This window comes from Stylophora pistillata, chromosome 13 (assembly GCF_964205215.1).
Source record: "Stylophora pistillata chromosome 13, jaStyPist1.2, whole genome shotgun sequence".
Classification (NCBI taxonomy): domain Eukaryota; kingdom Metazoa; phylum Cnidaria; class Anthozoa; order Scleractinia; family Pocilloporidae; genus Stylophora; species Stylophora pistillata.
The window spans coordinates 21,536,157-21,564,114 of NC_142531.1; the positions used below are offsets into that span (position 1 = coordinate 21,536,157).

General features: G+C 37.9%; 3 protein-coding genes across 8 annotated transcripts; 2 read left to right on the forward strand and 1 right to left on the reverse strand.

The window, feature by feature from the left end:
• Positions 1-117: 117 nt before the first annotated feature.
• Positions 118-3,425, reverse strand: LOC111329357 (serine/threonine-protein phosphatase PGAM5, mitochondrial). 3 transcript variants are annotated; one of them, XM_088742714.1, is made up of 4 exons: positions 2,981-3,425; positions 2,101-2,311; positions 1,370-1,500; positions 118-714 (listed from the first exon to the last, which is right to left on the reverse strand). In XM_088742714.1, the coding sequence occupies exons 1-4, from the start codon at positions 3,349-3,351 to the stop codon at positions 567-569; spliced, it is 861 nt and encodes a 286-aa protein (XP_088598840.1). In that variant the 5' UTR covers positions 3,352-3,425; the 3' UTR covers positions 118-566. The 3 variants fall into 3 exon arrangements, with proteins under 3 accessions (XP_088598840.1, XP_088598839.1, XP_022789773.1); XM_088742713.1 differs by having other exon boundaries at positions 1,370-1,503; positions 2,981-3,351; XM_022934038.2 differs by having other exon boundaries at positions 576-714; positions 1,370-1,503; positions 2,060-2,311; positions 2,981-3,351.
• LOC111329356 (beta-keto L-gulonate decarboxylase) lies at positions 3,426-9,451 on the forward strand. 4 transcript variants are annotated; one of them, XR_015994509.1, is made up of 10 exons: positions 3,426-3,633; positions 4,484-4,582; positions 4,718-4,791; positions 5,522-5,623; positions 5,769-5,843; positions 6,019-6,105; positions 6,246-6,395; positions 7,215-7,328; positions 7,818-8,114; positions 9,313-9,451. XR_015994509.1 is itself a non-coding variant. In XM_022934036.2 (9 exons), the coding sequence occupies exons 1-9, from the start codon at positions 3,567-3,569 to the stop codon at positions 7,989-7,991; spliced, it is 942 nt and encodes a 313-aa protein (XP_022789771.2). In that variant the 5' UTR covers positions 3,426-3,566; the 3' UTR covers positions 7,992-8,876. The 4 variants fall into 4 exon arrangements, 3 of the variants coding, with proteins under 3 accessions (XP_022789771.2, XP_088598836.1, XP_088598838.1); XM_022934036.2 differs by lacking the exon at positions 9,313-9,451 and having other exon boundaries at positions 7,818-8,876; XM_088742712.1 differs by lacking the exon at positions 9,313-9,451 and having other exon boundaries at positions 3,473-3,633; positions 4,731-4,791; positions 7,818-8,876.
• Positions 9,452-9,769: 318 nt separating this feature from the next.
• On the forward strand, positions 9,770-22,747 carry LOC111329344 (synaptic vesicle 2-related protein-like). Its single transcript, XM_088742709.1, has 15 exons — positions 9,770-10,110; positions 10,866-10,957; positions 11,540-11,638; positions 12,321-12,392; positions 12,621-12,745; positions 13,735-13,798; positions 14,232-14,357; positions 15,061-15,195; positions 15,587-15,660; positions 15,851-15,927; positions 16,983-17,102; positions 17,582-17,693; positions 19,251-19,425; positions 21,141-21,254; positions 22,074-22,747. The coding sequence occupies exons 1-15, from the start codon at positions 10,029-10,031 to the stop codon at positions 22,080-22,082; spliced, it is 1,476 nt and encodes a 491-aa protein (XP_088598835.1). The 5' UTR covers positions 9,770-10,028; the 3' UTR covers positions 22,083-22,747.
• The last annotated feature ends 5,211 nt before the right edge of the window (positions 22,748-27,958 follow it).

Here is a 27,958-nt window from a genome sequence, read left to right on the forward strand (position 1 = left end):
TCGGACAGCTGTCACTGGAGATTAATAGCTGACCAACTGTTAGTCACTGCGTCCTTAAACAAGTCCCTCCGAAAATCCTTCTGGGAAATGACCAAAAAATAAAATAAACCGTAGAACTTCTCAGTGAAAATTTATTTGTGCACACTTCAATTCATTGAAAACATTTAAACAAACGAAGAAGTGGAAAATAAATGTTACAAAATATGAAGAAGACAAAAGTGAAAAATAATCGCACTGACATAAGAACTTGTTCTAAATAAAGTAAAAAAATAAATATCACAAAGGATGTGCATAAATTCTTCTGAACAAACTAGTTCATTGTAAGATAAAGAATTTTCATTTGAATGTTGAATTTCTTCTGAACAAAAGCCATGACATCTCTTTTGTCTAAGGAAATACAGCCATTTTAAGAACACAGTGACTTTGAAAAAAAAGTTGAACTTAGAGCCCTTATCATTCCTATAATTTTAAACTCCTAATTAATAATACCACACCTAGTTACTGTTTTAAGGACTGATCTGTGGCACAGTCCTCAAGAAAAGGTATCTCTCCTAAGTGTCCTGTGTCTATGATGACAACTGCTCAGGAGGTAAGTGTCCTGTGTCACCCATACTTTTGACGCTCACCCTTCCATTAGGCCTTATAGTCACCCAAGTTATTCCACAGTGTCCTATGCTCATGCGAAGCCAACCCTCTGGTGGAAACTGAAGAACCCTTATGAAAAAAAAAAAAAAAAGAAAAAAAAAAAATGGTAAGTTCTAATTATAAGTCATTGGTTCATTTCTCTTTGAGAGGAGGGGCGGCCTCATGGCGCTCAACTACAGATCGAGTGGTCCAGGTTCCAGTCCTAGCAGGGGACATTGCGTTGAGTTCTTAGGTAAGACACTTTGTTCTCACAGTGCCTCTCTTCACCCAGGAGTTCTAATGGGTACAAGAGAGTTTAATGCCAGGGGTTAAACCTGCCATGGACTCACATTTCATTTTGGGGGGAGTTGAAATACTCCTAGTTGCTTCATACTACAGAAACCAGAGGTAAGCAATGACCAGATGGGCCAATTGGCTAATACACCTCCATTCCAGGGCTCGACATCAACTTTTCAACTTACTAGCCAAGTGGCTAGTGATATCTTAGATGTTACAACAATTTCAGTTTGTTTACTAGCCAAACTGGCTAGTGGAAATTGAGAACCACTAGCCAAAACTGAATCTCTACTAGTCCGTGGCTTAGTGTCAAGCCCTGATTTCTCTCCATTACTCTCTATTTAATTAATGGTATTATTAAAATCAAGGACACTGTTTGACTACCTGCTACAAGTATCTCGTTGGCATTGTAGATTAAACAGTTTTGTTTTAATGTGTGTCACTTTACCTGCAAACAAAGTATCTGATCACATTTCCATGGCACACATAAATTTCAACACTGTCTCCAACTTGATCCGCATCTGCCCTGTGGATGTGTTTTCTGAAGGCAGCCTCAATGCGAGGGCCATCTTGGAAAAACTGCTGGAAAAATCGTGGAAATAAATTAAATCCTGGTCATAAATTCAGGCACTAGAGTTCCTCATCATTTAATAGAACTCTTACCGACATTCTTTCATACTCAGTACAGGGCCATCTCAAAAAAAATGCTGTTCAAAAATAGAAAAACAGTAAAAAAGAAATCTTAAATCCTGGTTATAAATTCAGGCACTGCAGTTCTTTATCAATCAATAAAAATCTTATCAAAATTGCTCTATACTCAGTAAAGAGTATCTAGGAAAAATTGCAGTTCAAAAATGGAAATTCCATAAAAAAAAAACTGAAATCCTGGTTATAAATTCAGGCATTGCAGTTCTTTATCAAGTAACAGAACTCTTATTTAAATTGTTTTATACTCAGTAAAGGACCATCTAGGAAAAACTGTTGTTCAAAATGGAAATTCGCTAAACACAACTTAAATCCTAGTTATAATTTCAGGCACTAAAGTTCTTTATCACTCACTAGAACTCTTATTGACATTGTTTTATACTCAGTACAGGGCCATTTTGAAAAAATAACTGCTATTCAAAAAGGTAAATACCATAGCTGTCTAAAGTATTCCTGTATCCCTAAGGCACTGACCGTTTTGTCTGGTCTCCAGTGTCTTGACGGAGGGTCCGGGGGAGCTGGTGCTCCCTCTTGTAAAAAGTCACATGACTCTCTCGGTACCTCTGGCAGATGTTTAGCAATGATATCAGCTGTCTCAACAGCTCTTATTAAGGTAGAGCAGACCAGTTTGGTGTATTTCCAATTCAAGTTTTTAAGTCGTTGGCCAGTAGTTTCTGCTTGCTGTCTGAAAAAGTTACAAATTAATCAATTAACCTTCAAAATAAAAAGGCATCTACTTCATTTTCTAATGATTAAAAGTCCAGCTGAAAGATTACTACGTTCCTCATAAAATGCTCACAACTTGCAAATTAGAGGCATACTGAAAAGATGCTTGGTGTGTCTTTCACTCCAACAAATGGTCCCTAGTTTTCAGGCGTCGCTACTTACAGAAAACAGTGGAAATAACCCTTTGCATCACAACATCAGTGACCAGCATCTAATTTCTCCTTACAATACCACCTCTGAATCAATCATTAAGGTCAGGAGAAAAAAGGAAAATGATTACCAAATAAAGAAACTCTACATTGTTAAACAAATTCTCTTTTTCAGTACATAGCAATGTGTATAGAACAGTGTGGAGAATATGCATACTGATGTTAGGTGTAGGAGTAACTGCAGAATACCCTGCCACTCATTTACATCTCATTGAATAAGTGTATTAAAAGGGTGAAGTCGTGAATTCCACAGCAGCGCAAGAAAACAAATAATTCCCAGTGGTATTTTAATGAAAGGAGGGTCAAGATAACCGCAGACCAGTTGTCAATATCCGTATTTTTTGGCTCATTGGCTCAATTTCCAATTTTTACCTAATAGTTTTCACAAAACAACATAACCATTACTCTCTCTCTCCTACCTTCCCAGCTCCGTCAGCCTTTTATCATCACTGTTCTTAGCGTCCTCGTAATATTGCCCGTGCCTTATAAAGACAAGATGGCGCACAGCAGTGGGCTTGATTTCTCTCGATTCCTCGTCGACTCTTCCATCATCTCTCCTCTTAGGCTTCGTTGTGCCTTTCTCGCACCTGTCCCAGTTGGAATCCCATCGCAAACCCGTCGGTTTGTAAAGAAGGCGGTGTTCGAATTCCTCAGAAGAGTTATATTGCGTTCCCCCTCCACTTGCACGTGCGGGATTTCTGGTCCCGTTAAAGAAGATATAAGCACCTGAAAAAGTTACCACTGCAGAGGCAACTGCTGCTAATCTTGAAAATTTGCCTAACGTTGTCATTTTTCGCAAAAACTCGATTTAAGTTCCGAGCTGCCACCCACGCGAAATCTAAGAATTTTACGTCTAAGCGGCAAATCTCAAAGTAGATTGGGTACTAGTCAATCGGGAACGCCTGACAGTTATCAGATATCCTAGTGGATCTGCAATCCTGTGACAAACGTGTTACCACAGTTAATCGAACGGATTTTTCTCGATTATAAATATATATTTCGCCAATGGCTTTAAATCTGCCTGTAGAAAGCAGAGATCTTCTCCAACCACCGCTAGAAGAGTTGGTTCAAGGTATGATTGTTGTGATATTCATATGATCGGAGTATTTTTACCACGAGGACAGGTCGTTAAAATACGACCTGTTACTTGGCTCAGTTTATTTATTCAAGCGACCAGCAACCCTTAAAAAAATTGCCCTTTCTTAAAGGGTTTAATCCAAGTAATGCTGTTAAAGAGTCCCGCGTTTTCCATGTTCATGCATTGACCTTCATCGTGAATTAGAGATTAAAATAAGTTGCCTTTAAACTAGGCTCCTAGGTGTCCCCGATTAGTAGGCCACTTGTGGAAGAGTTTGACACATTAATAAAGTTGATTGATTGCTCCAATGGTCTAATAACTGTTCCATTCCAAGGATCATAAAATAAATTCTCCTCTCTGCCTGACATACACTTAATACAATTTTAGCTTTGAGAACTTGGTTTTTGATCAAGCAATATTCCTAACTCGTTACCACCTTCACATTATCATAGCGAGAAGTTACACATCATTCACCCGGGTAGAGAGTGAATAATAAAGGTGATTCAGGCAAGGAAAAACTCTTTCTGATTCATGAAGATGATTCATGTAAAGCATCCTGAGGAGAATATTTCATACCAATGGATAAATCTCACTCTTGGTATCATGTCAACACTCCATGCCATAGAATAGTTACATTTACTTCTGTAGGTGTTTGTCATCAGTATAAGTAGTCAGACTCATAATTGAGTTTAGTAACACATAGGCTACATTGCAGTCAACCTATCAAGTACCTAATTATACCCCAAATAAAGATGAATCATTTTTATCTTGAAAAACTGTTTATTATAAGTCAGTTCTATGAAATTCATCTTCCTCTGTTAACATCCAGTACTTTTTTTTCAAGTTCTCAAGCATGGTTTGTCCCAGAATTTTTCAAATGTTGAAGTTGAAGTAGTTGATTGTCCAGATTTGAGAGAGAAACCATGGACACTGGCAGCTCCTGGTACGGTGTGTAATTGAATTGCCATGCAAAACAATATTGATTGAATGACTATTAAAAGCTTTTTAAAACTTATTGACTTACTGAAAGGCTTGTTAGTAATACTTTACAATGGCAAACATTACTTTTTATATTGAGGTATTTGTGGTAGGGCCAGAATTGCTGATGTTGGGGGAGTGCCGTATCTCATACCTCTTCCAAACCTTTCCAAGGTAAACTGTCCACCAGTTATAGTAAAAAATAATTAACAATTATTCCACGAGCGCACGTTGGATATGAGATGATAGATAGCCAACGAGGCGCATAGCACCTCATTGGCTATCTATCATCTCATATCCAACAAGCGCTCGTGGAATAATTATTTTATTAAAAGAAACACCCCCAAGATATTAGACAAATTTACTCGACTTTATTTTGTAAGAAGAAACTGGATGGTACAATGTACAGATATTAGATTATGGTATATTTACTCGTATACCATAATGGCTAAGCCAATAAAAAGTCTTGAATTGCATTATCCAATGATCCACTTTTTAATAATAGCTATTATTTGTATTTAACTCCAGTGAGACCTGGGGCAAGTTTGCAGACATGCACTGTACACAGCCCTTCTGACATGTGCTTTTATAACACAAGGCTAGCTTCATTCCCCTCCCTCCCCTCCCTATTGTTTGTTGTTACTTTGTACATCGTTTACCATGTCGGGCAATGTAATAAATGGAAGGGTCTATTCAGGAACCCTTCCCTGTTTACCCCAGATGTTGTTGTTGCAGTTATTTTGCCTGTTGTGGTTTTTAACCCTTAGAGAGAGTTAATTGAAATTTAAATATCCATGAATCATTCAAAGAAGCACCGATTTGAATTATTTGGTTTTTTGTTGCCTCGAAAGATATCTGATCACAAACAGTATGTGCTAAATAAATCATATTTATCTGCTTTTAGTTATACAGTTTTGATGATGTAGCAAAAAATTCAGATCTTCCAGGAGGGTTTGTAATTGGTGCCGGGGCAGGAAGCAGTGACTTTGTTGGAGTGAATTGTGAGGTACAACTCAAAGGTTAACTAAGCACAAGGTTTAGAGGTTGAGAAGATTCAGCCTTTTCCTTCCGTTTTGCTTCGGCCTTTTGCTTGTCCAACTCAATAGTTCTGCTCACTGCTTGTACCGGTAATTAATAAATATGTCTTCCAGATGATGGCAAACTTGGTCACCAACTCAGAACAGAAGGGAATTATTGCAACAAAAATTGCTAAAGTAAATGAAGAGGTAGGTTTCTATTATTACCGTGGGTGTGACAAGCGTGTAATCTGTGTATTTTAAGTGAAAAATTCCAATTCCCTTCTAAAAAGTGGATGCTAAGAGGTGATCCTCAAGCAGTCTGCACCCCCAGAGCAATTTTTTGTGTTAACAATATGTGATGTTTAAATTGCTTTTGTTGCAGAATGGATCCTTTGTCTTGGAAGATTACAACTGTGGAGAGTTCAATCTGTTGGGTAATTTCCTTGTCAGTGAAGGAAAACCAGGAAAGGTTTGAAAAGTTTGTGCCTTTTTATTCAAACTTTCTCTAAAAAAACCTAATTACAAATGAAATGCATTTTGGGTTATGGCGACGTTGTATTTCAATGCTTTAATTGATTAGAGCTTTTTCTGTTTGCATATTTGTTGTAGGTTCTGAAAATTTGTGTCAGCAAAAGGACTGGGGGTGAGAATTTTGTCTCGTGCATGCGGAACACCCTAGCTGGTCGCTATGGAGACCAACCGGTCGGAATGGGTGGAGTTTTTGTGATAGAGAAGGGAAAGGCCAAGATTCATGTTATGGTACAGCTTTAACGATATTTGACTTTTACTGAACGTGAAATGGAGATAGCTCAAAATCAGTGATTTGAAATATTGCTTCTCTCAAGTCAAAGACATGTAGGTTCAGGCCATGAGAATGGGATTGAAACATTGCGCGTATTTGAAGTCAAAATCAAATGCAGTCCACACAGAGCGAAAAAGAAAAAGTCGTAATGTGCTTAAATTTACGAGTGATTACTCGCGCTTTTTTAAATGTACCGGCGTCTTTTTCCCTTTGAAAGGAGTTCTCATTTTCTTGGAAAACGAGAATGGTGACCAATTTTCTTTTTCCTCTATTTTCGACCTGAGGCATAATCCTCTCTTTATGATGTTAAAAAAAGAGGTTTATTCCGCGAGCTTAAAAGAAATGATGGTCGAAAGCGTGAACCTAGTGGTTATAGGTGCCGGCCCCCCGCTCGCACGCTCGCCTCAAGTTCTGTCGCCTCCAAGTGAAGTTCCGTCGCCCCGATGTGTGTTTGTATCGCGTTAATTAAACTCAGGTAAAAAGTTGTGGGTGACACAACCATACTTTTGGGCGACGGAACTTCGCTTGGCGGCAAAGGAACTCGGGGTGACCGTGCGAGGTAAATAGTAAGTACTCTCGAATACTTGTTTGATGACAAGATAAAGGGGAATTATTGGGGTCATCTTTTAAAATGAATGGACCCCTAGGATAAACAACCAATGAGGAAACGTTAACAAAATAGGAGTGCAGATTCCATTTCAGTCTTGAAAAAACTTCTTGCGTCGAAAATTGAAAAATTTGAGAACTAATTTCAATTTATTTTTCTGTGTGAAAAGCCTAGATTTTCAAAAACTCCACTTAACACAGACGCTGATGTGAACAACTGGCTCAAGTTTTATGAAATGAGTGCTCCATTAGTGTGCGTGGGAGTCTTAGAAAGCTACGATCCTGTGAGTGTTTTTTTCTTAATTTGTAGCCTTTATATAGAGAAATGTTGCTAAGTAATTTACGCATTCTTAAAATATTTTATTCCGTGTGTATTGCAGTATTTGGCATTAGATCTTAGATACCTTTAAAGATCAAACGTTATGACATTTTGAGTGATTTTATTTCTTTATTTTTGTTTTTGCGCTATGCTAAACGTCCTTAATCTTCTATCTTTGTGAAGGACACTGCAAAATGTTTCTCAAACGGATTAAAAATTACCAACCTGAAAAATTCAGGTTAGAGTCTTCAAGATACTTGAACTGTGTCAAAAGTTTCCTTTTTTTTTATCTTACTTGGATTAACGTGGACGAAAGTTACCAAAACGCTAGTGTGAACAAACAACACTATTCTTTTCGGGAGCGAACTTGCCATTTTCATACTTGCCCTGATTACTGACGGAAAGATCTTAAAAGTTTTCTTTGTCATAATCTCGCCATTTTGTTTGTGTTCAGGGTCTGGACTTGCGCATTGAACACTTTCACTGCTTCAGTGATCATGGAGAGGGAGGGCATTACCACTATGACGTCACACCAGATGACGTGCAATACACTGGGTTCTTTAATTTCGCTGAAAAGATTGTCAGAATAGATCGACCGCTGACAACGCACAATGTTGGAAGAGACTGAGCAGTGACTTTAGATCATTATTCCAAATAGTGGCTGAAATTTCAAATCATTGGTTATTTAAATCTGCGCTGGAACATTATTTTGAGGATCTTACAAGAATTAAATTAACATGGTGTTGTTCAGGTGAGCAAATTTGCTTCTAAATTTGAAAGAATTAAAGAAATTTTTATGGTTACGCTGGGAGATGCGCTGCCGTAATAGTTGGCGCGCTGGACATTGGGTCTAACATAATCAGAGGAGCATACAAAGATGTTTCCTTTTCCATGTTTAAAGACACGACCTCTTCTCGTCAAAGGGTCAACATTAATAGGTAGTAATGACTTATTAGGACTGAATTTGAACGAAATGAATTTGCAAAAGTAATTCGCTTCATAAGGGGTATATTGGCTTGGACTGTTATTGATCGTACGTGGACAGGTTACATAGTAATAATTGAAGTAAAACAAGGATATGCGATAGATGAATTTGAAATCTGCCGGGGAAATCTCGTCTTTGTGGAAATTACATTGGGCTAGATAGGAATATTAAAGAGATATATCTTTCTTTTAAATTGTTAGCCTGAAAGTTTATATCAGCACAGGCGACACAGTTGAAAGGGTCAGTTGAAATTGTCTGTATCGCTTTTCACAATAAAAAAAAAATCGTTACCCTTGAACTTTCAGTATAGTTTTTGTTGTTGTAAATGTTGATGTTTCGGGAATGCCTCCGTGGCAGTAGTAGTTTAGTTTTCTTTCATCAAACACAGCCGTTTCGCTTTATTTCCTCACGCCTCTTTTCTAAAATAACACTTAAGCGACATGCATGACTGCACTCATGTGCAATGTCAATCAAACTCAACTAAAGCTCGGGCCCAGTCTCTGACACTAAAGTTCCGGCCCAGTCTCCGACTGTTGTTGTTGTAGTTTGCTGTTGTCGTAATGAACATAGTAGCTCCAAAAAGGATGAACCCTTTAAACTCTAAGAGAGAGCAGCATCTAATTCCTCCTTACAGTAATACTGCTGTATCTCTCATAAAGATTATGAGAATTATGAGGAAATGTAAAGAGAAGAGTATGTAGAATACGGGTCAGGGATCGACACTAACGGTAGCCAACTAGCCACAGACTAGTAGAAATTAAGTTTTGGCTGGTGGTTTTCGCTTTCCACTAGCCAGTTTGGCTAGTAAACAAACTGATTTGTTGTAACATCTAAGTTGTCACTAGCCACTTGGCTAGTTAGTTGAAAAGTTAACGTGGAGCGCTGTGGGTGTTGATGTTAAAATGTAAAGGGTTAAAATATGGTTGTTTTTTTTGTTTTCTCGCGATACTCATGCATCGTAAAGGAATAAATTGAAAAGAATCGACAAACTACGTGTGTATTGTTACTGACTCAGCTGGAGTGAAAACATTTGGTGCGCTGGTCATATCTGTAATGTTTATTGATGGAACACCAAATCGATCCCAGTCCATCTTAACATCAACAGTACTTCTCGTTCAACCTGGTAAAAGTTAAGCCCGACGGCGCAAATTCCCACGGGTAAGCAAGAAACAAGATCAAATTTCATTATTTTATCTGAGGAATGCTTTGTGAGGTTAAGAATGCTTTCACAAAGACCTTATCGCTACTAAAATTTTGATTTTACAATTGTCGCCCTTAACTTTCTTTTCGATCGCTGATTGACACAAGTCTACCAAATGAGGAATCAGTGATCGATGTTGATTTGAATGAGAACAGTGTGTTTCCATTTTAAGGGAATTATTGTTTTAAGCTGAGATACAATTATTGTCAATTATGCATAGCTCTAGACAGGCTGGTACCCGCTTTACAAAGTTGACTCGGCTTTGCCGGAAAATGATCATCTTGGAATCGTAAAACTTGGCCTTGAGACCTGATTACTACCAACATCGAAAAAAAAAAAAAAACTGAAAAAAGGGATTTCCTTTATTGCAATTTTAAAACATATTTTACTCCCGACGATTTCCAAACGTTTGAAATCGTGATGCAGGTTGGACAGGTTGTGGAATTGTGACAATCAAATTAAATCGTTTTTTTTTTTTCATGGAAACTGAAGAAGAGAAATTAGCTCTCACAGCCGAAAACAGTGATCCAGCGGTGGATTTATCCGAGGATTCTAAACAGGGTAAGTGAAACAATGGCTCAGAATGTACATTACATCGCTTAAACACCAGTACACGTATTTCGTGGTTTTCATCTCGATTGAACGCGTTCCGCGTGAGTCTCCACGAATAAGATACAAGAAGGCTTGATGGGATAATTACCCACCCGTGTTAAGGTATTGTTATTTCATGTCCCTTATATCCATTACAGAGAGCAATTTTATCAGGCCACTAGATGCAGTATCTTTGAGTCACAGGGTTTTCACACTTCTCACCTCCCAGGCGATTCCCACAGACCCTCCCACCCCTCTCTCACTCTTAGACCATCTCCTCTAGATCCCCCACTGCACTGGATTCATCCTTGAGGAGCTACGAGGCTTCGCGCAAGAACTATGACGAATGACGTGCTCGATTTATGGTGTGCAAGCAAGCTAGTCCTCATTGATTAATTGATTTTTTGATTGATTGATACTTGAGCAGAACAGTTTACAAAGCATCTTATCATTCGAACCCTAGCGAATGCTTTATGCTGATACGCAGCCTCCACCACAGTGCGTACCGAAAAAGTGATTGAATGACATCAGTAACGAAAAGTTGCTAGAAAAAAAAATACGCACTGTATTCTTTTCTTAGAACCCTAGATATTGTCTCAGCATTTATAAGTGCAAGATTTCATTTTCTTTTTGAGTTCCTCAATATTATTTCTTTTTTTTTTCTTTTTTTTTTAACATTTCTGCTATTTTTTTATTTTCCTTTTTGTTGCAACTTTACCTAGAAGGTAAATCCACCTACACTGTGGAAGAGGCGATTGACAAGCTCGGTTATGGACCTTTTCAAGTAAAACTTATGTTTGTTATTGGATTGGCCTGGGTAAGAGTGAAACTACCTTCACATGACTTTTTTTGACAATGTGTTGAGAAATACGACACCTTTTCAACTGGCTAATAAACTATCGCCTACCTTGCTCTGAGTCCTCGTGTCTGACGTAATTCTTAATAAAGTTCAGAATTTCCTGTTCAACAGTAGTAAACACGATTTCTACAATTATTTTAAGTCAGACAGAAGGAATGATAAACACTTTCTTTTCATCATCGCATAGCATAACAGTCATTTATTTTTTGTAAATCACAGCTGACAGTTTCGATGGCTTTCAAACAAATTTTTCAGAATTAATCGAATATGTTCTACGTGTTAATTGCGATATCGTTAAAACACAGAGTCATATAGCCATCAAGCCTAAAGAGTCAGGCCATAAACAAAAACATTTATAGAAGCCCCCTGTTCTTGCTCGGTAAAATTCGTTACTGATAACAAATAAGAGAGCATTTGGTAGTTAATTTTTTAAGGTGAAAATTAGGAACGTCTGTCACGGGAAAAACAAACAGGTTATAAATAACAAATAAAAATTGGGGTTTAAAATTAAATGTCGAAACATTCCTGTGTTCTTTCTAGATGGCAGACTCTATGGAAGTGACAATCCTGGCGATTGTGTGTCCCGCCATCAGATGTGACTGGAATTTGGCCACTTGGCAAGAAGCCACTATTACTACGGTATAACTTCAGCAAATAAAATTAACGTTAGTTTTCCGCCTCAAAACTGCCAAAATGTCGATTTTTTTACGAAGCAGTCTATGTTCACGTTCTAGCTTATTTTCTTACGATGTGACATCTCTAGAAAAACGCCTCATATCCGTTTAAGAAAAAAAAACTCAATCTTGATGAAAATTTCCTCAAGAGACAAATTTTTTCGAGGATTGATATGCGGAGGAAAAGACTTCACAATCACAAACTTTTCTGGACCACAAATGGAAAACGTGCATCGGTAACTGCATTGGAACTCGAACTATTGGTGGTATTAGGCTTCTCTGACCCTTTACTATGCTTTATTTATGTGTAATTTGGATATATCAACAAAGTTGAAATGGTAAATTGGCCAACGTAACGATTACAAAAGCTGACGTTTCGAGCGTTAGCTCTTCGTCGGAGCGTTTACGACGTTTCGAGTGTTAGCCCTTCGCTCCGACGAAGGGCTAACGCTCGAAACGTCAGCTTTTGTAATCGTTACGGTGGCCAATTTACCATTTCAACTTTGTTGATATATCCAAATTATTTCGTTACCCCCACCGACGCAGCCCCAAACAGTTTCTTTCGAAACTATCAGCCTTTATTTATGTGTGACGAGTTTTATCATCATATGTGTTTCTCATGCCATCTCACACACTTTGTCTCTTAGGCCGTTTTTTCTGGGATGACAATAAGCACCTGTATATGGGGCTACGTCTCGGATAACTTTGGACGAAAGAAGGTAACTTGCTTCCTAAAGTTAATATGAATTCATTGGGACTATAATGCTCACCTTGAGCTGGACACTGGATTTTGAGGAGGGTGGGCAGGATACTTTACAACGGACCGGTGATTAATCCAGAGGGGAGGGGGAGGGGGGTAGAAATACGGTTAGTTGCTGGAATTTGAAACTCTTAGAGACAAACTCCGCTTCCCTTATTAGTTTTGTGTTTGTTTACGATCTACATAGGAAGTCCTGGCTTGTACTATCGTCGTTTTCTCCGGCGGACTACTGAGTACATTTGCGCCAAACTACTTTTGGATCATGGCGTTCAGTACCGTGGTGGGACTGGGTATGGGGGGCGTGGCACAATGGTAAGACAACGCAACTGCCTCATATCCTAAACTTGTAGCCTAACCATCAATCCCCATGCTCTCTGTTTACCCCTTTCGTTGACGAGATCTCTGCACTCGGGGGACATTTTAGTGATTGGTGTGATGCACGATCCTCGCAGTAGAGAGCGCTATTTATGCAATAGCGAAAATCAGACCTGAAAAAAAAAATTGCATAAATAGCGCTCTCTACTGCGAGGATCGTGCATCATACGTATCTCTATAACCGCAGTTCAAAATATATGAACTTCATAAATTCATCATATCTGATTTTAGTGATTATAAATGCATTCTTCAAAGAATAACTCTTTACTTTAATTTTCGGTGACACTATCAGTTGCTGTATCAATTAACAATATCATGTCTCATATGATAGCTGCGTCATTTTTGTTGATTACATACGATCAGTTATCTCAGTAGAACCCAATGTGAGGATGACCGACCACACTAAAACCTTTATTCCTATGAGAACTTCTGATGGACATGGGGAATCCCACACCTCAACTTTCTCCTCAGCAGTTAAGCAATTTTACAAGCAATAAAGGCTGATAGTTTCTAAAGAAACAGTTTGGGGCTGCGTCGGTGGGGGTAACGAAATAATTTGGATATATCAACAAAGTTGAAATGGTAAATTGGCCACCGTAACGATTACAAAAGCTGACGTTTCGAGCGTTAGCCCTTCGTCGGAGCGAAGGGCTAACACTCGAAACGTCGTAAACGCTCCGACGAAGGGCTAACGCTCGAAACGTCAGCTTTTGTAATCGTTACGGTGGCCAATTTACCATTTCAACTTTGTTGATATATCCATATAATTTTACACGCAGTTGACCAAGGTTTCCGTTGTAGGACAATCTGAATTATTTTAGGAAGGGCTAGAATATGAAAAGTTCATCCGCTTTATAAACTTACGCCAAAAACATTTCCTTGTTTCACTGATCACTAATTATCTTACTCGTTTGCTCTCTTTGCAGTATGAATCTTTGGGCGGAATTTCTCCCAAGTAAGCGGAGAGGAGTTCTGTTAAACGCTCTGTCGGTAAATGGTCTCAATTGTCTTTCACTACTGGAGCTTTTAAGGGCTCGGTAAATATGGGTTCGGGTGGTAACCCGTGTAAGCTGATATCTTACATGAATGACTTTCTATACTTTAAGGGCTCGGTAAATATGGGTTCGGGTGGTAACTCGTGTAAGCTGATATCTTACATGAATGACTTTCTATACTTTAAGGGCTCGGTAAATATGGGTTCGGGTGGTAACCCGTGTAAGCTGATATCTTACATGAATGACTTTCTATCCTTTAAGAGAAAAATAGAGCAAACAACAACCACAATAGGTAGTCCTTTCCTTCTTTTTCCCCCTCTCTCCCCTCCCCACACATAAACCGACACACCTCCCTATGAAAGCGGACTACCGTAGAAAGATCGATCGATTGTTTGGTTTTCGATCCTAATCTCCTCTTCCCTTTGTAGTTATCATGGTCCCTTGGATCCTGTTTGGAAATTCTCGTTGCACTGGTGGTCATGCCCACCCTAGGGTGGAGATGGCTGTTCTTTATCTCTTGCATACCTCTGCTTCTTTTTATATGTTGTTGCAAGGTAAGAAAGCAAAGTTTTACGACGACCATCGCGGCAGATCTTCACAGACCTAGGAATATCTCCGAGTCAAATCCCTCAAAACTCTGGAGAGAATAGATCCCATTAAACGTTAGAGAATGTTCGTCTTGAAGCAAGAAGTATAAGCAATTTCTTCTGGGCTCTAAATTACGCTTGGCTCAATTTAACTAAGTAGAGATCTTCTGGCGAGGTCATTTGAACCAATTGTCACAGAATCTATCCTTCCTTGGAATCAGTTTGAGAACAAAGACCTGTTTGGTCATTCGTCGATAGAAAGCTTTAATAGAGGAAATCAAAATTAAAAAAAAAGCTGGATGCAATATTTAATTACTCTATAGTCAATATGATGTCACAAGGGAATTTTTCTCTGAGAACCGTTGTCGTGATTGGTGTATCATCTTAGGCATCCAAACACACCATCATAATTCCTCTCCGATTTCTGAAAAACCACTATTAAATAGAGATTATTTCATGGAAACTGCGCATGATCGATTTTTATTCACTCGTTGCGATGCATCAAAAAAACTGAACAAGTGAGTACAGCGAACGAGTGAGTTTTTTAATGCATCGTAACGAGTGAATAAAAATACATCGTTCGTCCAATCAAAGACACGAGCGATAGTGCTTTACAGTTTAAATCTCAGTATATATGACACAAGCTATTTTAATTGATTTTCTGCTGTAGCTCGTCCCAGAATCTCCTCGATTTTATATGGCTGCAGGCAAGCCAGAGAAAGCTTTGTGTATTCTGCAAAAGATTGCCAAAGAAAATAATAAGGAGCTGCCTCCGGGAGAATTAGTCGCTACCGAACAACAGGAGGTACTTCTTTCAGTCACTAATATTTCTTTGATTTCACTTGGCTTTGTAGAACGGCTAATATGAAATTTACAACTCTTCGCCATATATAGATCAGTTAAATTGCTTTTAAAAAATAGCAAGTTTCTGCACTCCAGCTCACAAATGTGGCAAATATTTTTTAAGAAATGTGTTATTTTTTTAGTAATAGTAGATAGCGCCAAGTTTTTATACATTTAAACTTACGATAGCGCAAGAAACTGGTTTAAAATACGGATGGTCAGGGGAATCTTTTATATTCCTTGGCATATTTAGTTTTGCCTCTTGAAATGGGCATAACCTGCAATATAACTTTTAGAGAGAGGGACTCTGAAAGACACATGCTGCTGCATGAAATGTTTCGTTTTCCTTTCAGGTTGCGCGGGGAAGGATAACAGATCTATTTTCTCCTGAATTCCGAAGATCTACTATTTTATTATGGATTATTTGGTGAGACTTTTCCACTTTATAATTGGCCAAATTTTCAGGTTTAAAAAATCCACAGTTTTATATCGTTTATCTTTTTCTTTCTCGAGAGAAAGAGCCGGCCAGACTTTCAATTTTCCTGTTAAAAAGAAAGGTGATGTTCTGTCAAGTCTTAATATTCTCTAAGCGTGTTTAATATTTTCCCCCTTTTTAGGTTTAGTAGTCATTTTGTGATATACGGAATAGCGCTTATAACGACAGAAATGTTCTCAAGAGTAGACCTGTGCAGAGGTCAGTATGTTTCTATAACACATAACGACAGAAATGTTATAATAAATAATAAATAATATAATAAATAAATAATATAATAAATAATAAATGTTATAACGACAGAAATGTTCTCAAGAGTAGACCTGTGCAGAGGTCAGTATGTTTCTATAACACATAACGACAGAAATGTTATAATAAATAATAAATAATATAATAAATAAATAATATAATAAATAATAAATGTTATAACGACAGAAATGTTCTCAAGAGTAGACCTGTGCAGAGGTCAGTATGTTTCTATAACACATAACGACAGAAATGTTATAATAAATAATAAATAATATAATAAATAAATAATATAATAAATAATAAATGTTATAACGACAGAAATGTTCTCAAGAGTAGACCTGTGCAGAGGTCAGTATGTTTCTATAACACATAACGACAGAAATGTTATAATAAATAATAAATAATATAATAAATAAATAATATAATAAATAATAAATGTTATAACGACAGAAATGTTCTCAAGAGTAGACCTGTGCAGAGGTCAGTATGTTTCTATAACACATAACGACAGAAATGTTATAATAAATAATAAATAATATAATAAATAAATAATATAATAAATAATAAATGTTATAACGACAGAAATGTTCTCAAGAGTAGACCTGTGCAGAGGTCAGTATGTTTCTATAACACATCGCCTCTTCATTTTTATCTCCTATCAAAAACGGTGGCTACTTATAAAAGGCAATTTCGTCAAGAAAAATTTCTAATAAAGGTTATAGTTAATTCGTTAGAGTTTGTAATACTCAACTATCGACCTGTATAGGTGATAGAAACAGCGTATTGCAAAACTGTGAAAACAAATGAAATACCGTGGAATGTGAGTGTTACGATCTCCTACTTAATACCAAAGAAATCGTGAAACACCTCACCTCGTCCAGTTTCTTGCTGTTGTACGACTCAAATTAGGGCTCAGAGCCAACTTCTAAGTTGGCTCTGAGCCTAATAAAAGTTTTCCGCTTATAACGCGCGTGTCAGTTGATATTGAAGTACTTATATATTGGCAGGTATCAATACAGAAGGGGTTCATACTGCAGAGGAAGCTCCCTCTGATACTTCTCACTGCAAACAGTTAGATTATGAGGACTACGGCAATTACTTCATTGTAATGTCCGGTGATCTCTTAGGTAAGTAGCATGCACTGCAGATCATGATCCCCCCCCCACACACACACACACACACACACACACACACACCTGCACCACCCTCATAGTAACGACAAGAGGACATTTGTGACAGAGAGGGGATTGAAACCGATTCTGCCTAAGTCGAAAAGTTTTTACCCGTGGACGGCTCCCAGTGGACTTTCGGAATTTTAAGACCCAATCAGAACAGAGCTTTAACAATCCTATTATTTTCCGTCAAGCATTCGCTCACAGCTTAGAGTAGTTTTTTTTTTCCGCTCTTATCTATAAGATCACATCATAGTTGATAGAAATCAGCTCGAGATTCATCTTTCACAAAAACACACTTCCGTTACAGAAACTATCTGTTCCCCTTCTAAAAGATTAGAACATTGTCTTTAAAATCTAGGCCAATCGAAGACGTCTTTTACAGCGATGAATCACTTTCTGATATCGCGACTTTTCTTATTCACATTTTACAGGATTAGTGTTTATATTTTTCATGGTGGACAAAATAGGTAGGAAAATGGTTCAATTCGTGGCTTTCTTGGGAAGTGCAATCTTTCTAGCAGCCTTGTTCATTTGCACAAGAAGGTAGGTGATGAGAACAGTAATCACAAATACTTGAAATGAAATGAAACTTATCATATTTTGACCATGTGGATGAGAATACTAACGAACTGATCCTCGCAGCAGAAACGCAATAGTAAAATTTGAATATAAAAAAATCAAGCTTCGACGGGGTTCGGCACTTGTTAGTCGCTTCTAGGCTTAGCCACAAGTTGCTCGGCAACTTTTTTGAATTTTGGCAACTTTTAGAATTTTCGGCAACTTTGGGCTTTTTGAGGTTCTTTGAAGCCACTTTGTTCACGTTTTGAGCCCCATTGGTCAGTTTTCGAAAGACATTTATTCAATTTATTCTAAAATACTATAATTAGGGCCCCCGCCCCCATGGGTTGATTTTTGTGATGCCTTATCTCGAGGTCAGCGTTATCACCTTGCACGTTTTTCAAGATGGCGGACAATTACAGTGACTATTTGTTGATCAAGTGAAATGGAAAGAACCTCTGATATTATCATTGGATATTGACAAATAAAGTTTTGATAAGAAGCAATGTGCGAATTTTTAATCTTTAACACCCAAAAAAGGTACGAAAAGCAGAAAAATTTTGGCAACTTTTCGGCAACTTTTTGGAAATTCAGCAACTTTTCGGCTACTTTTTTAAAAAATAGCAACTTTTTGGCAACTTTTAGACACTTTTATCGGCAAATTTTATGGGATTCATCGGCAGCTTGTGGCTAGACCTAGTCGCTTCTACCAACTACTACGAAACCACACATTGGGATTGAGTATTGCTAAGACTGAGCGGAGTCCTGAGGGCCTCCATGAGGTGATAAATTTTACGGCTAACAGTTAAAATTTTGTTGTCACCAGAAATATTTTTATGGTCAAATTTCTCTTCGACTAACAATTAAATTTTGTTAATTATAACGCTTAACGGCCAAATTTTCCAGCCGTCTCAAGGTTATCGGTTTAACCCCATTTAGACCCTCAGTCGTGCGTACAAGCTTACGTGAGCGATGACAATCTTCCCGAATAGAAAACCCCGTAAGATGATAAATCAAACACAACGAATAAATGAAATTCAGATATCTGAACTGCGATTATAGAAATGTATTTGCGCACGATCCTGGCAGTAAAGAGGTAGAGTGCTGCACTAGTATCGCAGAGGTCAGTGGTTCAAATCCCCGTACAGGCCTTAATTTTTTATTTTTTTTTTTCAGGCCTGATTTTCACTATTGCTTAAATAGTGCTCTTTACTGCGAGGATCGTACACAAATACGCTTCCGTAGATAGTACCTACACTCGAAATGTCAGCTTTAAAAGCTCTTTACAGCAGCTAATTTACATAATCAACTCAGTTGATAAAACCGAATTATCTTTATTACCTAAATTAGCATCAGGCCTTTTTTTTAGAACCTTATCCCCTTAAAAGTCACAACTGTGCTTGCATATTCTCATGTAACCACGCCTATCGATCAATTGAAGTGCTCTTAGGGACTCGTTTACTTCATAAACCAATGTTCCTGAAATAAAATTTTTCCTCGAAAGAGTAAGAAAATAACTGATGTCATTGTTTTCATTGGCAGTCGGTCATCGACCACGCTGTTTTTGTATGCCTCCCGTATGTTTATCAGCATTGCTGACATGTGCGGTTATGTATACACACCGGAGGTGTATCCCACGAGTATGCGCGGCATCGGGTTGGGCGCATGCTCAGGTGCGGCGAGGATCGGCTGTATGATAACTCCATTTGTTGCTATGGTAAGTAAAATGACCTAAAAGAGAGACCGATACTCAGGAAAGAAAAACGAGCATGCGCGGCATCGACGAGCATGCGCGGCATCGGGTTGGGCGCATGCTCAGGTGCGGCAAGGATCGGCTGTATGATAACTCCATTTGTTGCTATGGTAAGTAAAATGACCTAAAAGAGAGACCGATACTCAGGAAAGAAAAACGAGCATGCGCGGCATCGACGAGCATGCGCGGCATCGGGTTGGGCGCATGCTCAGGTGCGGCGAGGATCGGCTGTATGATAACTCCATTTGTTGCTATGGTAAGTAAAATGACCTAAAAGAGAGACCGATACTCAGGAAAGAAAAACGTGAAATACTGTATTCTTGAAAAGCTTACAGGTGCGATTATTAATAAGCTGTTGAAAAAAATGTTTCCGAAGAGTTTCGGGTAAATGATTTTCCTTTGTTTAAACTGTGAAAGACCTTGGTTTTTCAGGAAAACGCCATCTTTATGCTAGTCCTTGACGATGAAAGAAAATATAATGTTCTATTTTGCAACAGCTATCAAGTTTTGTTTGAATTTCATGTGGTGAGGTATGCTGTTAGTAATCTTTTACAACTTCACAACAGTTTTCAACACATTCATGTTTGCTATTGTACTGACGAGGAGAATTTGTTGGACAAACTGAGCTTCATAAATTGGTGATCATTTCCTTTATTCTCCTCACCTTTAAATTTGATTTAGGGATGATATTGTAAGGAGAAGTTTGAAGCCAATCACTTTAAGAGGTCAAAGGGTTAAAAAGTTAAATGAAACATTGATCGTATTAGTTAAACTAAGACGAATGCTTTACAATAAAAATCCGCGATAAAATATTAGAAAACATTACACGACGTTTCGACGTTTCCAGAACGTCATTCATGTAAGAATGAAGTAAGAAAACTAATATATATATAGATGAGAAAATGAATAAATCAAGAGTCATTGAGATTTATTCATTTTCTCATCTATATATATCTTAGTTTTATTAGTTCATTCTCACTTGATAATGACCTTCTGGAAACGTCGAAACGTCGTGTAATGTTTTCTAAAATTTTATCGCAGATTTTTATTCTCAAAATTTTTAAAAAATCTCTACTTATACGAAGCTTTAATGCTTGAAAATAGCTCGAGGCCAATAGGACGCGAAGCTTCGTCTCGGCGAAGAGTATCTTCTAAGATCTTTCTGAACTTACTTTTTACAATTATTTTACAATTTCGCTATAGTCTAAATGTAACTTAGGTGTATTTGGTTGAGTATTTCGAAGTCTCTGGCGGTAGAAAGACATACCGTTAAAAACGGACGAATTTTTTATTTAAACTACTCGGGAAAAAAAATTCAGAAACGTTTCTGATGAGTCTCTGGGCCGAGGCAAAACTTCGCTTAAAACTAACCGAGCACTATTTCTAAAGAACGGGTCTTTTATTGCTTGCTTCTATCACACCATTTGATAGCAATAATCCATTTTAGCTGCGTGTTTGGTTGCCAAGCCTTTGAAGAGGAGTGAGGCTAAGGGTGACCTTGTTATGATTCAGACATTGCTGTTTTTCAAATGTAAATTACTTTGTTATCATGCTAAGAGATACTGATCTCTATCACAACAAGGTCACCTTCAGCCTCACTCCAAATCAAAGGCTTGGCAATTAAGTACACAACTGTAAAATGGGCTATTTCTGATTGTGCTCTCTTTCGTTGTCTGTAGGTCCTCATGCCACACTCCATTCTCCTATCCCTTGGGTTCTACAGCGGTTTTTCCGTTCTGGGCGTAGTCACTGTTCTTTTTCTCCCAATCGAGACTAAGGGACGAGCATTGCAGGTTATAAAGACAAGATGATATTTCTGTCAAATTTTCTCTAGTTTTTCCAAACCTACAAAATCTCCGTAGTTGGCTTCCCATTTCGAGTCATTTTCATGTGGCTCACTTCTCGCTATAATTTCCTTCATTAGACGCTTCTTACATGCTTCAAAAACGTTTGCGTCGTATTTTGATGGAAACCTTTCTATCCACTCAACGTGCACTTTGATTGAACGAACAATGCACAACTTTCTCCCGGAAGTTTCAAAAGCGAAGATTCAATTAGCAATTCAAGAATTCTCTGCCAAGATTTGTTTAAATTCCCCTTTACTATCCTCTGTAACCTTTTGTTCTGGGAGTTTAAGAAACGAAGACAGCGACACCGTGGACAACGTCGGTTAAAAAATGGACTTATAGTTCACCTACGAATCTCACGATACTCTTAAGTCATTAGGTTTGTTTCTCATTGTCAAAACTATCTTTAAACTGAATATGGAACACAGTCTTAAATTGGAAATAGAAATTTAAAAACCTAGCCGTCGTCGTTCACGTTCTCCAGACAACGCAAAGTTTGGTCGTTTCACTTTGTTGTTGTGCAGAGGACTCAAAGAAATTTATAACGCACGTGCATAGCAACTGTTCTGTTCATTAAACCTTTTGTTTAGTGACGTTCCCGTTCCCGTTGCCGTCGTGGTTTTCTTAAACTCCCTGATATTTACCAAGGAGCGCACGTTACCTTATGCTATCAGAATAACGATCTGGGGGAAAACTTCTCCATTAAAGGCGCATATTTAGATCAAGTTACACAGCTTAATTTACTATCTTTTGAATTAATTGCAGGACTATTGACATGAATGCATTTGGCAAATGCAGCGACAAAAGGACGTATCGACTTAACTTAACAACAGGCGTCACACAGTTTCAATATTAGGGACCTTAAGCAATCAAGACGACAACGGCGAAGAAAACGTCGATTAAAAATGAATTTAAATAGTAAGAATTTCGCGAAAAGCTGAACGTGTTTACTGTCTCTTAGCGTCCCACTTCAACTTCAACATCACGCATGTGAGCGGGTTAAATTTCAAATTTTAATTTAAATTGTTCTCAATTTTCTGCAATTTTCTGTCGGTGTTTCTATTCTCAAGAACGTAAATTTTGGCGATTCCACGCTGTTGTTTGGCAGAGGACGGCTATGAAATGCCATTACAAAGTTTTAAAACTCACGTGCTGAGCTATTGTTCTGCCCATTAGATCTTTTATTTATTTATTTTTTTTTTTTTTGCCACTCCCGCGTTGCCGTCACCGTCGTGGTTTGCTTAAGGTCCCCAATGTCAACAACTCTACACAGGCTACAGTTTGCAATCTTGGAACTATTTCAACAGACCGTGAGATAAAAACATCTGTCGTGAATGCAAGATATTACCTTGTCATACGTTAATAGCTTTCTTAATTTTTTTTTCTTCCTGTTGTGTCAGAACGTGTAATTGAAAATAAAAAAGTATGCGCTATCTGTACATATAATAGAAACAGAGCTGATAAGTGAGTTAATTTCGATTTTGACAAAGTAAAAAGCTCTTGTTTTTTTTTTTACACATTATCAAACAGACATTTTGCTATTTCATGGCTTCCAACTAAGTAACAAATGTAAAATTCTCTCTTTCTTTTTCTTCTCTAAAGATATTTTACAAATACCTCATACTTACCTAATTTCCTTAGTCCGTACTGTAAGTTTTATTACGGACCTAGTTTTTTCCGCTCGACGTTTTAGCTCAAATGAGAAGTGAGCGGAAAGAACGAGGTTCCTTTATCCATAATACGTACCGAAAAAAACAAGGTAAGATATTTCTCATATCTCTGGGTTCAAATAGAGCGGAAAGATTTCAACTCAAACAAACTTTTGAATTCAGCATGGTAAAAATTGACCAATCACAGCGCACATTCTAACCGTGAGATTTCACGATAACTGGGACACATGCAGATGGTTCTCCCTAATGGGCACCTTGACCCCGGAAAAAAAAAACCTTCAGAGTACGTTCAGTCTTTCACATATTTATTCAAGATGCAAAAGTCCCGTCTATTTCCGAAAAAATATTTGCAGTATCGAGATAAACTATTATTTCTCTAATGCAGTTTTCCCACGCTGGAAAACGCATATAAAAGAATTGCTCAGAGTATCTCGCACCAAAAACACTGCTTTAGTTTGGGAGGGCAACCATAGAAGATACGAAAAGATGAAGACTTTCCTTTTCGTTTTCCTGGCGTCTTTGATATCCTGTCAAGCGTTCCTTTTTGGTAGAGATGGTAAAACTATTTCATATACAATATTACGAGTTAAACTATATCAGAGCCGCTTTGGGCCATGTGTGAACTCCGGCTTTCAAGTTTCTCTTGATCTAGCAGATACACCTTAGATCTAGTCATTCTCCATCTTTCGCTCTTTCTTTCCAATTTAATTTCTTCCATTTTCGAAAATATACAAGTTTACTTTATGTTTCCCATCTTTATCCCAGCTACCGTCTTTCCATAAAGTAATTTCAAATATCTCGTTTCTGTGTTTTACTCAGTCTTCTTTTCACACTCATCACCTCTCTTACTTTCTTTGAACATGAAATATTTAAGCCAAGTTATTTAAGATGCCTTACTAGCTCGTGACCGACCTCCTTTCACTTTTCTAGCGGTTGCATCGTTCACCGATTCCTTTTATTCAATAAACACGATTATGATGTTAGTTTTTGAAAATGTCAATCGCTAAATGCGTCCAGAGAGATATCTCGGAAAGCTTTCAAAAGCTCCTCGTTGAGGCTAATTTCGTAAATCTCTTGTTTTGAGTCATTTGAGCAATTTTACATTGAGTGCAGAAAATTAAATAATTCAGGATTGCTTTGGTTTTTCTTCACTTCGCCCTGTGATTGGTCCAGAAAACTCGTACCACTTTATTAACCAATCAGATGCAAAACAAAAACCAATCACGACATAGTTGCCCGCGTTTTCACGCGCTTTGGCCGGTTTTCTTGTTTTTCCTATGAGTTCTCATTGGCTGTTCAAGATATTTCCTTTCCTATGATTGGTCGTTGTGATTACTTTGTTTTTGATTTCACGACACTCAAACCTCAATCGAGGAGCGCCCTTTCCAACTTGCACCTCAGCCACGAGCTTTAACCATCCCTTTCTGTATTGTGATACGTTTCATATTGTGTCCAGATAAGTTGGAGCCTTGCTTTCTTTCAAGCGATTTCTCTTCTCAAACTTCCGACGGCATGTTTGCTTCTTGCTTGATATCCGTTTGTCTGTTTGTTTTTTTTTCCTATAAAAGGGCCAGCCGAACTTGTCTCTACCACTCTGGCTAAAGACATGTTTAAAGAAGGAGCAAAGTGTGTTAGGTGATCACATGTTAAAGAATGCCTTTTTTGCCTTTTAGAACCAGAACCTCTCCCTGAAGGTGAGTGACGGAGCATTCATCACACATTGTAACATTCATCTTTCTAGTTAGTTGGCTACTCATGATTCATTTATTCATTCATTCATTTCTTCTTTCAATCATTGACTCATTTTTTCAATTATTCATTTTTTCACCCATTTATTTATTTATTCGTTCATTCTTTTTTTCTTCACTCCTCTTTTCTTCTTTCTTTCTTTCTTTCTTTCTTTCTCTCAGACACTGATTCATTCATTTCTCCTCTTCACTAACTCCTTCATAAGCTGATTCATTCTCTCATTTGCTCATTCATATATTTACTGATTTGTTCCCCCATTTCACTGATTCAGTTATTCCATCATTCAGTCATACAGTCACTCAATTATTCCATCATTCAGTCATACAGTCACTCAGCTATTACATCATTCAGTCATACAGTCACTCAGTTATTCCATCATTCAGTCATACAGTCACTCAGTTATTCCATCATTCAGTCATACAGTCACTCAATTATTCCATCATTCAGTCATACAGTCACTCAGCTATTCCATCATTCAGTCATACAGTCACTCAGTTATTCCATCATTCAGTCATACAGTCACTCAGTTATTCCATCATTCAGTCATACAGTCACTCAGTTATTCAATCATTTAGTCATACAGTCACTCAGTTATTCAGTCATTCAGTCATACAGTCACTCAGTTATTCCATCAGTCAGTCATACAGTCACTCAGTTATTCAGTCATTCAGTCATACAGTCACTCAGTTATTCAGTCATTCAGTCATACAGTCACTCAGTTATTCCATCATTCAGTCATACAGTCACTCAGTTATTCCATCATTCAGTCATACAGTCACTCAGTTATTCCATCATTCAGTCATACAGTCACTCAGTTATTCAGTCATTCAGTCATACAGTCACTCAGTTATTCCATCATTCAGTCATACAGTCACTCAGTTATTCCATCATTCAGTCATACAGTCACTCAGTTATTCCATCATTCAGTCATACAGTCACTCAGTTATTCCATCATTCAGTCATACAGTCACTCAGTTATTCAGTCATTCAGTCATACAGTCACTCAGTTATTCCATCATTCAGTCATACAGTCACTCAGTTATTCCATCATTCAGTCATACAGTCACTCAGTTATTCCATCATTCAGTCATACAGTCACTCAGTTATTCCATCATTCAGTCATACAGTCACTCAGTTATTCAGTCATTCAGTCATACAGTCACTCAGTTATTCCATCATTCAGTCATACAGTCACTCAGTTATTCCATCATTCAGTCATACAGTCACTCAGTTATTCAGTCATTCAGTCATACAGTCACCTAGTTATTCCATCATTCAGTCATACAGTCACTCAGTTATTCCATCATTCAGTCATACAGTCACTCAGTTATTCAGTCATTCGTTTACCTCTTTGTTATTGTTCCTTACAATCATTTATTTTATTATGAGCCAATCACATTGCTTTAACATTTAAGTTTTTTCCTTAGGGATTACGTTCAGCCCAGTTGGATGTTTTAGAGACAGATTTCACCCACGAGCTATGCCCGAACTGCTGAAGAACTTCCGCGGGACTATTGACTGGTCAGACTTGTCAAAGACAGTACAGAAATGTGCAGATGAAGCCATGAACAAGCGTGAGTGGGAATATTTCATACTGTCACTGATACAAAGTGCACAAAAACGCAATTGAGACTACTTGGTTCGATTCTACAGCAAAATATTAAAACTGATCATTTTTTTAGCTTGGAAGGAAGGGGGTGTCAGAGGATTTTGGTAGTGTCACGATGATATTTATCTGATTCCCCCATGCCCCCCCCCTCCCACCATTCCTCATTGACTGTTAATTGACAATCAATTATAGGCCCCCTCTATATCCTGCAGGCGACGATTGATCCCCCCTCTGTTCCCTTTGCGCCCCCCCCTCCCCTCAAAGAAAGACATATTTTTGGCAACTACTACTACTCCTGGTAACACCTTAGAAGTTGGCAGCATCTAGTTTATGCTGCGGGAAAACGCGCTAGCTCAAGTAACGTGATTGGTTTTATTTTTTCATCTGATTGATTGATATGGGGTGACGCGAGTCCTCCAATCCTATCACAAAACCGAACCAATTCAGAGTATTTCCGGAAGAGAGTAAGACTGAAGAAAGGAAGAAAATACTCTTAATTTCAACAGGCAAAGAGTATTTTGGAATCCAGTATTATGGAGAATGCTGGGGAGGAGACAAAGGGAACCTATCTTACAAGCAGTATGGATCCAATCCTGCTGGTTGCTACAAAAACACGGTCGGAAAAGCTTGGCACAACTTCGTCTACAGGTTTAACAGTAAGTATATGGGTATTTAGGGCCCTTATTCTTGCCTTGAAAATTATTTGGGGCCCCATTCTTCCTTATAGAACTTGTTGGGCCCTGATACAGATGTTTGGGGTCATTATCCTTGCCTTAAGAATGATTTGGGACCCTGCCATTAATAATTAAGGCACTTATCCTTGCCTTAAGGATGATTTAGGGCCGTATTCTGAATATTTGGGGCCTTTACCATTGCCTAAGGAATGATTCGGGGCTCTTATCCTAGTCTTCAGAGTAATTTTGGGCCCCATCCTGAATATTTGGGGCTTATTTTAGCTTTGAGAATATTACCTAGTTTTGTTAAGTTTTGTATTATGCCATTAATTGGACAGCTGACCTCAAGTGTTTTATGATCGTCCTTGGACAATGCAAATAGCTTACAAGGGATGAGACTCCACTGCAGCTATAGTGGTTGATAGAACGTGTAAGCACTCTATTACGATTAAATTGTTTTGGGGAACTTAAGTAGACATTGATTGTTTAACTGGCTCTAGCTCTATTAGCTGACAGACAGATGGCTGAATAAATCAGACAATCAGAATCCAAATGTAATTTCTTTAACATTTGGTCAGAATGTATGCGAATTCATTTTTCTCTTTTTAATTTTGCAGTACCTGAAGGAGATTCAGAAAAATAAAAAAAATTCTGGCACTATAACCAGGACTTGTTATTCAGTAGTGGTGTTCAAATGCAACTCGACTGATTTCTTATTACCAAGTGAGGGTAGAATAATAAATATGCGAAAAAGCTTTAGAAGCACGATATTTCTTTGGGATGATTTTTTCTCTCTATTTCAACTGAATTGTAACTTTGAAATAAATGCTCTGAAAGGAATTTTGAAAAGAGAGTGTAAAATGTAATCTCTTGGTTTTGAATATGTAGTCTTAACTGGGCTATTTAACAATTATTCCACGAGCGCGCGTTGGATATGAGATGTTAGCT